The 11,645-nt window shown below is 48.9% G+C and overlaps 1 protein-coding gene across 9 annotated transcripts in view; it reads left to right on the forward strand.

The window, feature by feature from the left end:
• The window catches only part of LOC116958586 (CD9 antigen-like), an 82,869-nt gene that overhangs the window by 36,066 nt on the left and 35,158 nt on the right, over nt 1–11,645 (forward strand). For all 9 annotated transcript variants that reach the window (XR_012931187.1, XR_012931184.1, XR_012931189.1 and 6 more), the window contains exon 2: nt 3,405–3,507. Coding sequence is in view for 1 of the 9 variants with exons in the window: in XM_076057269.1 (XP_075913384.1) it covers nt 3,405–3,507 (103 nt within the window). In the remaining 8 variants the exon portion in view is untranslated. The remainder of the gene's footprint in view (nt 1–3,404; nt 3,508–11,645) is intronic.

Consider the following 11,645-nt stretch of genomic DNA (forward strand, 5'->3'; position numbering starts at 1 on the left):
AACAACGAGCGGAGCGCCGGGCGGCTAAAATGCAGAACATTGGCACAGTAGAGGTCACAGGTGGTGCATCAGCCACTCGTCTCAGTCAGTCAACCCGTGGCACCTGCTGGGTCTGTCCCATGACCCTCCTATCAACGAGCCTTCGACACTTCACGTGGCCTTCAAGTGCACCTTGCCTGGCACAGGCAGCGTTGTGACGTCACCGCCACGTGGTGGCTAATGGCGCTGTTGTTGTTGATTGTGTGTGTAGGTACTCGCGAAGAGCACTTGCCCCAACAGTCCGCTGTTGTTGTTGTGGGTGTGTAGGTGCTTGCTAACAGCACTTGCCCCAACAGTCTGCTGCTGTTGTTGTGTGTGTAGGTGCTCGCTAAGAGCACTTGCCCCAACAGTCTGCTGTTGTTGTTGTGTGTGTAGGTGCTCTCTTAGCAACACTTGCCCCAACAGTCCACTGTTGCTGTTGTGTGTAGGTGCTCGCTAAGAGCACTTGCCCCAACAGTCTGCTATTGTGTATGTGTGTAGGTGCTAATGTTGTTGTGTGTGTAGGTGCTTGCTAAGAGCACTTGCCCCAACAGTCTGCTGTTGTTGTGTGTGTGTGTGTGTAGGTGCTCGCTAAGAGCACTTGCCCCAACAGTCTGCTGTTGTTGTTGTTGTATGTAGGTGCTAATGTTGTTGTTGTGTGTGTAGGTGCTTGCTAAGAGCACTTGCCCCAACAGTCTGCTGTTGTGTGTGTGTGTAGGTGCTCTTTTAGCAACACTTGCCCCAACAGTCTGCTATTGTGTGTGTGTGTGTAGGTGCTCTCTTAGCAACACTTGCCCCAACAGTCTGCTATTGTGTGTGTGTGTAGGTGCTCGCTAAGAGCACTTGCCCCAAAAGTCTGCTGTTGTTGTTGTGTGTGTAGGTGCTCTCTTAGCAACACTTGCCCCAACAGTCTGCTATTGTGTGTGTGTGTAGGTGCTCGCTAAGAGCACTTGCCCCAACAGTCTGCTGTTGTTGTTGTGTGTAGGTGCTAATGTTGTTGTTGTGTGTGTAGGTGCTTGCTAACAGCACTTGCCCCAACAGTCTGCTATTGTGTGTGTGTGTAGGTGCTCGCTAAGAGCACTTGCCCCAACAGTCTGCTATTGTTGTTGTTGTTGTATGTAGGTGCTAATGTTGTTGTTGTTGTGTGTGTAGGTGCTCGCTAAGAGCACTTGCCCCAACAGTCTGCTATTGTGTGTGTGTGTGTGTAGGTGCTCTCTTAGCAACACTTGCCCCAACAGTCTGCTATTGTGTGTGTAGGTGCTCTCTTAGCAACACTTGCCCCAACAGTCTGCTATTGTGTGTGTGTAGGTGCTCGCTAAGAGCACTTGCCCCAACAGTCTGCTATTGTGTGTGTGTAGGTGCTCTCTTAGCAACACTTGCCCCAACAGTCTGCTATTGTGTGTGTGTGTAGGTGCTCTCTTAGCAACACTTGCCCCAACAGTCTGCTATTGTGTGTGTGTGTGCTCGCTAAGAGCACCTACACACACACACAACAACAGTCTGCTGTTGTTGTGTGTGTGTAGGTGCTAATGTTGTTGTTGTTGTTGTGTGTAGGTGCTAATGTTGTTGTTGTTGTGTGTGTAGGTGCTCTCTTAGCAACACTTGCCCCAACAGTCTGCTATTGTGTGTGTGTGTGTAGGTGCTCGCTAAGAGCACTTGCCCCAACAGTCTGCTATTGTGTGTGTGTGTAGGTGCTTGCTAACAGCACTTGCCCCAACAGTCTGCTATTGTGTGTGTGTAGGTGCTCTCTTAGCAACACTTGCCCCAACAGTCTGCTATTGTGTGTGTGTAGGTGCTCGCTAAGAGCACTTGCCCCAACAGTCTGCTATTGTGTGTGTGTGTAGGTGCTCTCTTAGCAACACTTGCCCCAACAGTCTGCTATTGTGTGTGTGTGTAGGTGCTCTCTTAGCAACACTTGCCCCAACAGTCTGCTATTGTGTGTGTGTGTAGGTGCTAATGTTGTTGTTGTGTGTGTAGGTGCTCGCTAAGATCACCTACACACACACAACAACAGTTCGCTGTTGTTGCTGTTGTGTGTTGGTGCTTGCTAACAGCACTTGCCCCAACAGTCTGCTATTGTGTGTGTGTGTGTAGGTGCTCTCTTAGCAACACTTGCCCCAACAGTCTGCTATTGTGTGTGTGTGTAGGTGCTTGCTAACAGCACTTGCCCCAACAGTCTGCTATTGTGTGTGTGTAGGTGCTCTCTTAGCAACACTTGCCCCAACAGTCTGCTATTGTGTGTGTGTGTAGGTGCTCGCTAAGAGCACTTGCCCCAACAGTCTGCTGTTGTTGTTGTGTGTAGGTGCTAATGTTGTTGTTGTTGTGTGTGTAGGTGCTCGCTAAGAGCACTTGCCCCAACAGTCTGCTATTGTGTGTGTGTGTAGGTGCTCGCTAAGAGCACTTGCCCCAACAGTCTGCTGTTGGTGTGTGTGTAGGTGCTCGCTAAGAGCACTTGCCCCAACAGTCTGCTATTGTGTGTGTGTAGGTGCTCTCTTAGCAACACTTGCCCCAACAGTCTGCTATTGTGTGTGTGTGTAGGTGCTCTCTTAGCAACACTTGCCCCAACAGTCTGCTATTGTGTGTGTGTGTAGGTGCTCGCTAAGAGCACTTGCCCCAACAGTCTGCTATTGTGTGTGTGTGTAGGTGCTCTCTTAGCAACACTTGCCCCAACAGTCTGCTATTGTGTGTGTGTGTAGGTGCTCTCTTAGCAACACTTGCCCCAACAGTCTGCTATTGTGTGTGTAGGTGCTTGCTAACAGCACTTGCCCCAACAGTCTGCTATTGTGTGTGTAGGTGCTCGCTAACAGCACTTGCCCCAACAGTCTGCTATTGTGTGTGTGTAGGTGCTCGCTAAGAGCACTTGCCCCAACAGTCTGCTATTGTGTGTGTGTAGGTGCTCGCTAACAGCACTTGCCCCAACAGTCTGCTATTGTGTGTGTGTGTAGGTGCTCGCTAACAGCACTTGCCCCAACAGTCTGCTATTGTGTGTGTGTAGGTGCTCGCTAAGAGCACTTGCCCCAACAGTCTGCTATTGTGTGTGTGTAGGTGCTCGCTAACAGCACTTGCCCCAACAGTCTGCTATTGTGTGTGTGTAGGTGCTCGCTAAGAGCACTTGCCCCAACAGTCTGCTATTGTGTGTGTGTAGGTGCTCGCTAACAGCACTTGCCCCAACAGTCTGCTATTGTGTGTGTGTAGGTGCTAATGTTGTTGTTGTTGTGTGTGTAGGTGCTGGCTAAGAGCACTTGCCCCAACAGTCTGCTATTGTGTGTGTGTGTAGGTGCTCGCTAAGAGCACTTGCCCCAACAGTCTGCTATTGTGTGTGTGTAGGTGCTCGCTAAGAGCACTTGCCCCCCACCGCACGTGGTTGACCTTCTCGCCCTGTGCAGATCTGTGGCTCTGCCGTGCTGGGAGTGGCATTGTGGCTCCGCTTTGATCCCAACACGAAGGACATCTTCAGCTCGCCCGACTCACCCTCCAACTTCCTCGTGGGTGAGTGTGGGGGGCACGTGGGTGGGTGGGTGGGTGTGGGGGGCACGTGGGTGGGTGGGTGAGTGGGGGGGCACGTGGGTGGGTGGGTGGGGGGTGGGTGGGTGGGTGGGGGGGCATGTGGGTGGGTGGGTGAGTGGGGGGCACACTCGTGTGGGTGGGTGAGTGTGTGTCTGTTTGTCTGTGTGTGGGTGTTTGTGACTCTGTGTGTGTGTCTGTGTGTGTATCTGTGTGTGTGTCTGTGTGTGTGTATGTCTGTGAGTGTGTGTGTATCTGTGTGTGTGTCTGTGTGTGTGTATGTCTGTGACTCTGTGTGTGTGTCTGTGCGTGTGTGTGTATCTGTGTGTGTGTATCTGTGTGTGTCTGTGTGTGTGTATCTGTGTGTGTGTATCTGTGTATGTCACTGTGTGTGTATCTGTGTGTGTCTGTGTGTGTGTCTGTGTGTGTGTCTGTGTGTGTGTCTGTGTGTGTGTCTGTGCGTGTGTGTGTCTGTATGTGTGTCTGTGTGTATGTCTGTGACTCTGTGTGTGTCTGCTTTGTTATGGGCGTGGTGCCCAGGCTTATGCATTTCGTGCCAGTTGTGGTCACCAGGAGAGATCCGTTAACGAGTGTACACAGGCGTCAGTGGGGGTGTCTGTGTGTGCCTGTGTGTGTGTCTGTGTGTGTGCCTGTGTGTGTCTTTGTTTTTGTGTCTGTGTGTGTGTCTGTCTCTGTGTGTCTGTGTGTGTCTGTGTGTGTATCTTGTGTGTCTTTTTTGTGTCTGTGTGTGTCTGTGTGTTTATGTGTGTCTGTGTGTCTGTATGCCTGTCTGTGTGTGTGTGTGTCTGTGTGTCTGTGTGTGTGTTTGAGTGTGTGTCTGTGTGTGTCTGAGTGGGTGTCTGTGTGTGTGTCTGTATGTGTGTCTGTGTGTGTCTGAGTGGGTGTCTGTGTGTGTGTCTGTATGTGTGTCTGTGTGTGTCTGAGTGGGTGTCTGTGTGTGTGTCTGTATGTGTGTCTGTGTGTGTCTGAGTGGGTGTCTGTGTGTCTGTGTGTGTGTCTGTGTGTGTCTGAGTGTGTGTGTCTGTGTGTGTTTGAGTGTGTGTGTCTGTGTGTGTCTGTGTGTGGGTGTCTGTGTGCGTCTGTGTGTGGGTGTTTGTGTGTGTCTCTGTCTGTGTGTGTGTCTCTGTCTGTGTGTGTGTGTCTGTGTGTGGGTGTTTGTCTGTGTGTGTGTCTGTGTGTGTCTGTGTGTCTGTATGTCTCTGTCTGTGTTTCTGTGTGTCTGTGTGTCTGTATGTCTCTGTCTGTGTGTCTGTGTGTGTGTGTCTGTGCATGGGTGTTTGTGTGTGTGTCGATAGTGTAGCGGTTAGCGCTACGCTGCGCTACGAACCTGGCGACCCGGGTTCGATTCCCGCTCGCGGCAAACACCGCCAGTGACGATTATCTGACCCGGTCCTGGGCCTCCCCTAGGTCGACTCAGCCTCAAATGAGTATCTGGTGTAGCGGAGTAGTGTGGTGAACGTCGCCTCTAAGGGAGTCTGTCACAGGCTATACGGGGGGTCTTTGTCTTTGTGTATGAACTATTTATTTTTAATTCTTGTAAGGCCCCCCACCCCCACTGCGCTGTTGGAGTTGCTGTGTTTCAGAAGCGAGCCGCGATCATCGCCAATTATAGCAGCTGAATCACCATCATCATCATCATCACCACCATCATCATCACCACCATCATCATCACCACCATCATCATCACCATCATCATCACCACCATCATCATCACCATCATCATCACCATTATCATTATCACCATCACCACCATCATCATCACCACCATCATCCCCACCATCATCACCACCACCATCATCACCACCATCATCACCATCATCATCACCACCATCATCACCACCATCATCACCACCATCATCACCATCATCATCATCACCACCATCATCACCATCATCATTACCATTATCATCACCATCAGCATCATCATCACCATCATCACCACCATCAGCATCATCATCACCATCATCATCACCATCATCACCATCATCATCACCATTATCATCACCACCATCATCATCACCATCATCATCACCATCATCACCACCATCATCCCCACCATCATCATCACCACCATCATCATCATCATCTACAGACTCAGAGACCCATAGAGATACATAGAGACCCATAGAGATACATAGAGACCCATAAAGATACATAGAGACCCATAGCGATACATAGAGACCCATAGAGATACATAGAGACCCATAATGATACATAGAGACCCATATAGATACATACAGATGCACAGATACTCATAGAGATACTCAGAGACCCATAGAGATACACAGAGACCCATAGAGATACATAGAGATACATAGAGATCCATAGAGATGCATAGACCCATAGAGATACATAGAGACCTATAGAGACCCATAGAGATACACAGAGACCCATAGAGATACACAGAGACCCATAGAGATACACAGAAACCCATAGAGATACACAGAGACCCATAGAGATACATAGAGATACATAGAGACCCATAGAGATACATAGAGACCCATAGAGATACACAGAGACCCATAGAGATACATAGAGACCCATAGAGATACACAGAGACCCATAGAGATACAGAGACCCATAGAGATACACAGAGACCCATAGAGATACACAGAGACCCATAGAGATACACAGACACATAGAGACACATAGAGACACATAGAGACCCATAGAGACCTATAGAGATACATAGAGACCCATAGAGATACACAAAGACCCATAGAGATACACAGAGACCCATAGAGATACACAGAGACCCATAGAGACACATAGAGACCCATAGTTACAACGCTGTGTAACCAAATGATAATTTTAGTTTGTCCCTGGGTAGTTAAGTGTTATCTTCCTAATTGCTTCTGCCTCAAAAGTGCAGAAAGTGTCTTTTTATTACGTTTGTGACGGTGACGGCGATATATATATTTTTAAAAAAATTCAACCTCTTTTCGATGACGAAACGGTCCCATGTTGCGCCTTTCATGCTCACGTGAAAGTCAGGTTAAAGAACAAACGCACGAATCCAAATTAGCAACGTATTCGTCCAAACAGCCACGCGGAAAAAAAAAATCTAAACATTTTTTGTTTTGTTTTTTAAACTTGCAAAAACATTCAGAAGTGCGCAGTTGTCTCTCGATTCAAAAGATCGTTGCTTTTCATTTAAATCACTTTGCTCAGCATGAACGCTCAGGAAAGGACAACTTCGCTCTCAGGAAACGACACAATAGCGTTGCATCCCGCTGTATCCATGAGGGGAAGGGACGTCCTCTGAAGGCTGCGGTTATTGTCAATCCTGCGATCATTTCGCTCACGCCTACGTTGACTTTGCCCAACGAAGCCTATGGTGTGCGTTCCTGCGGTCGCGAAAAAGCTTCAAATCAAGACGGCATCATCATCATTATCATTATACCACTGGTAGAAACGAAGTTGTAAACTGAGTGTACCAGCCTGCAATTGATTAATGTGTCCGTCCGTCCGTCCTCTTTCAATACTTTAACGAAGTGAAATCTCGTGCTGTTGGGGTGTATAAAATCAGCAATAGACAGCGCAGAGACTTGATTATGTCTTATACTGGTAGGTACGAAGTTGTAAACTGAGTGTACCAGCCTGCAATAGATTGATGTGTCCGTCCGTCCGTCCCCTTTCAATACTTTAACGAAGTGAAATCTCGTGCTGTTGGGGTGTAAAATCAGCAATAGACAGCGCAGAGACTTGATGTCTTATACTGGTAGGTACGAAGTTGTAAACTGAGTGTACCAGCCTGCAATAGATTAATGTGTCCGTCCGTCCGTCCCCTTTCAATACATTAACGAAGTGAAATCTCGTGCTGTTGGGGTGTAAAATCAGCAATAGACAGCGCAGAGACTTGATTATGTCTTATACTGGTAGGTACGAAGTTGTAAACTGAGTGTACCAGCCTGCTATAGATTAATGTGTCCGTCCGTCCGTCCCCTTTCAATACTTTAACGAAGTGAAATCTCGTGCTGTTGGGGTGTAAAACCAGCAATAGACAGCGCAGAGACTTGATTATGTCTTATACTGGTAGGTACGAAGTTGTAAACTGAGTGTACCAGCCTGCTAATAGATGAATGTGTCCGTCCGTCCGTCCCCTTTCAATACTTTAACGAAGTGAAATCTCGTGCTGTTGGGGTGAAAAATCAGCAATAGACAGCGCAGAGACTTGATATGTCTTATTCTGGTAGGTACGAAGTTGTAAACTGAGTGTACCAGCCTGCAATAGATTAATCCGTCCGTCCGTCCGTCCCCTTTCAATACTTTAACGAAGTGAAATCTCGTGCTGTTGGGGTGTAAAATCAGCAATAGACAGCGCAGAGACTTGATTATGTCTTATACTGGTAGGTACGAAGTTGTAAACTGAGTGTACCAGCCTGCAATAGATTAATGTGTCCGTCCATCCGTCCCCTTTCAATACTTTAACGAAGTGAAATCTCGTGCTGTTGGGTGTATAAAATCAGCAATAGACAGCGCAGAGACTTGATTATGTCTTATACTGGTAGGTACGAAGTTGTAAACTGAGTGTACCAGCCTGCAATAGATTAATGTGTCCGTCCGTCCGTCCATCCGTCCCCTTTCAATACTTTAACGAAGTGAAATCTCGTGCTGTTGGGTGTATAAAATCAGCAATAGACAGCGCAGAGACTTGATTATGTCTTATACTGGTAGGTACGAAGTTGTAAACTGAGTGTACCAGCCTGCAATAGATTAATCCGTCCGTCCGTCCGTCCCCTTTCAATACTTTAACGAAGTGAAATCTCGTGTTGTTGGGTGTATAAAATCAGCAATAGACAGCGCAGAGACTTGATTATGTCTTATACTGGTAGGTACGAAGTTGTAAACTGAGTGTACCAGCCTGCAATAGATTAATGTGTCCGTCCGTCCGTCCCCTTTCAATACTTTAACGAAGTGAAATCTCGTGCTGTTGGGTGTATAAAATCAGCAATAGACAGCGCAGAGACTTGATTATGTCTTATACTGGTAGGTACGAAGTTGTAAACTGAGTGTACCAGCCTGCTAATAGATTAATGTGTCCGTCCATCCGTCCGTCCGTCCCCTTTCAAAAGCCCCATACTGCCGTATACCGGGAAACAAATCCTTATTTTTTTAAAATGCAATAGTTGTCATTTTTGTCGGCCCAGCCCTTAACGATTTTATGATACATTGCTCCAAAATGAGCAGATTACAGTCAATGAGGATTTCACCATTCCACTCCTCTACAGAGGTTAATTTTGTCCGAAGAACCCTCAACGATTTTGAGGGCAAAAAGGTGGGAAGACGCTCTCAATTTGCACAATTTTACGTAACAATGTCTTATAAAATTGCGCAAAATTCCAATGTTCCTACCGGCCCACCCTGCAGGGACCTGTTTATTATCTTTATTATTATTATTTTGTTGTTGTTGTTGTTGTGACGTCCACTTGGTAAAAGATGGGGCCTTCTGTGCAAGCCTCGTGGTGGTAACTCTTGATCAGAAGTGACGTGGACATGACGGAACGTCCACAGCTTAGCCGAGCGGCTGGATGGCATCATCGTCACCATCGCCATCGTCACCATCGTCATCATCGTCGTCATCATCATCGTCATCATCGTCACCATCGTCATCGTCGTCGTGTGGAAATGCAAGGGCAGAAGCAGCCAAGATAGCGTTCTAGGAAGCCACGTGGGTGTTGTTGGGTTCTAAATGTGGACGGTGGAAGGGCCGGAGGGAAATTCACGCGACCACGAGAGGGGATGGGGGGGTGGGGGAGGGGAGAGACGCAGACTCCAAATCTACAGCAGCAGGAGCAGCAGCAGCAGCTGCAGGCATCGTCAGGGTCGCGGTTGAACCCACGACCTTCCTGTATACCAGGCGAGGTAGTCAACATCTCATAGCCACTGTGATGATGATGAGAGAGAGAGACAGAGAGACGCAGACTCCAAATCTACAGCAGCAGCAGCAGCAGGCATCGTCAGGGTCGGGGTTGAACCCACGACCTCCTGTATACAAGGCGAGGTAGTCAACATCTCATAGCCACCATGATGATTATGATGAGAGAGAGACGCAGACTCTAAATCTACAGCAGCAGGAGGAGCAGCAGCAGGCATCGTCAGGGTCGGGGTTGAACCCACGACCTTCCTGTATACCAGGCGAGGTAGTCAACATCTCATAGCCACTGTGATGATGATGAGAGAGAGAGAGAGACAGAGAGACGCAGACTCCAAATCTACAGCAGCAGCAGCAGGCATCGTCAGGGTCGGGGTTGAACCCACGACCTCCTGTATACCGAGCGAGGTAGTCAACATCTCATAGCCACCATGATGATGATGATGAGAGAGAGACGCAGACTCTAAATCTACAGCAGCAGGAGGAGCAGCAGCAGGCATCGTCAGGGTCGGGGTTGAACCCACGACCTCCTGTACACCAGGCGAGGTAGTCAACATCACATAGCCACTGTGATGATGATGAGAGAGAGAGAGACAGAGAGACGCAGACTCCAAATCTACAGCAGCAGCAGCAGCAGGCATCGTCAGGGTCGGGGTTGAACCCACGACCTCCTGTATACCAGGCGAGGTAGTCAACATCTCATAGCCACTGTGATGATGATGATGATGAGAGAGAGACACAGACCTCCTGTATACCAGGCGAGGTAGTCAACATCACATAGCCACTGTGATGATGATGATGAGAGAGAGACACAGACCTCCTGTAGACCAGGCGAGGTAGTCAACATCTCATAGCCACCGTGATGATGATGATGAGAGAGAGACACAGACCTCCTGCAGACCAGGCGAGGTAGTCAACATCTCATAGCCACTGTGATGATGATGATGAGAGAGAGAGAGACACAGACCTCCTGTATACCAGGCGAGGTAGTCAACATCTCATAGCCACCGTGATGATGATGATGAGAGAGACACAGACCTCCTGTAGACCAGGCGAGGTAGTCAACATTGTCATAGCCACTGTGATGATGATGATGAGAGACACAGACATCCTGTAGACCAGGCGAGGTAGTCAACATCTCATAGCCACTGTGATGATGAGAGAGACACAGACCTCCTGTATACCAGGCGAGGTAGTCAACATCTCCTAGCCACCGTGAAGATGATGATGAGAGAGAGACGCAGACTCCAAATCTACAGCAGCAGCAGCAGGCATGGCCAGGAGTAGCGATCGAAGCCACGACCTCGTGGTGGGGTGGGTGGTGGTGGTGGTGGGGTGGGTGGTGGTGGGTGGGTGGGTGGTGGTGGGTGGAGAGCGGTGGGTGTAGTGGTTAGCGCTACGCTGCGCTACGAACCCGGCGACCCTGGTTCGATTCGCGCTCACGGCCAACACCACCAGTGACGATTATCTGAACCGGTCCCGGGCCTCCCCTAGGTCGACTCAGCCTCAAATGAGTGCCTGGTACGGTGTGTAGTAAACATCGCCACTGGGGAGACAAAGGCGGTCGGGCGTGGTGCTGGCCACCCACCCCCTCGTGTGCTGTGCCGGCCTTTATAGGTGGTGCTCGCTAACAGCACTTGCCCCTACAGTCTGTTAAGGCTATACGGGGGATCTTTGTCTTTGTGGGTCGGTGGGTGGTCAGAACCACGCCCGGACATGTCCACACGCAGACTAGCGCAATCACACACTTGCACGTAAACACACACACAGAGAGAGAGACACACACTCTCACACACATTCACACTCACACCTACACACTCACACACACTCAGAGAGACACACACTCTCACACACATTCACACTCACACCTACACACTCACACACATTCACACTCACACCTACACACAGATTCACAATCACACCTACACACACACGTACGTACACACACCTACACACTCACACACACCTACACACTCACACACACCTACACACTCACACACACGTATATACACACTCACACACAACTACACACTCACACACACGTACATACAAACACAATCACACACTTGCACGTAAACACACACAGAGAGAGACACACACTCACACACATTCACACTCACACCTACACACACACGTACATACACACTTACACACTCACACACACGTACATACACACTCACACACACCCATACACACTCACACACACCTACACACTCACACACACGTA

Source organism: Petromyzon marinus, chromosome 80 (genome assembly GCF_048934315.1).
Source record: "Petromyzon marinus isolate PM22_M1 ecotype Great Lakes invasive population chromosome 80, UKy_Petmar_22M1.pri1.0, whole genome shotgun sequence".
Lineage (NCBI taxonomy): Eukaryota > Metazoa > Chordata > Hyperoartia > Petromyzontiformes > Petromyzontidae > Petromyzon > Petromyzon marinus.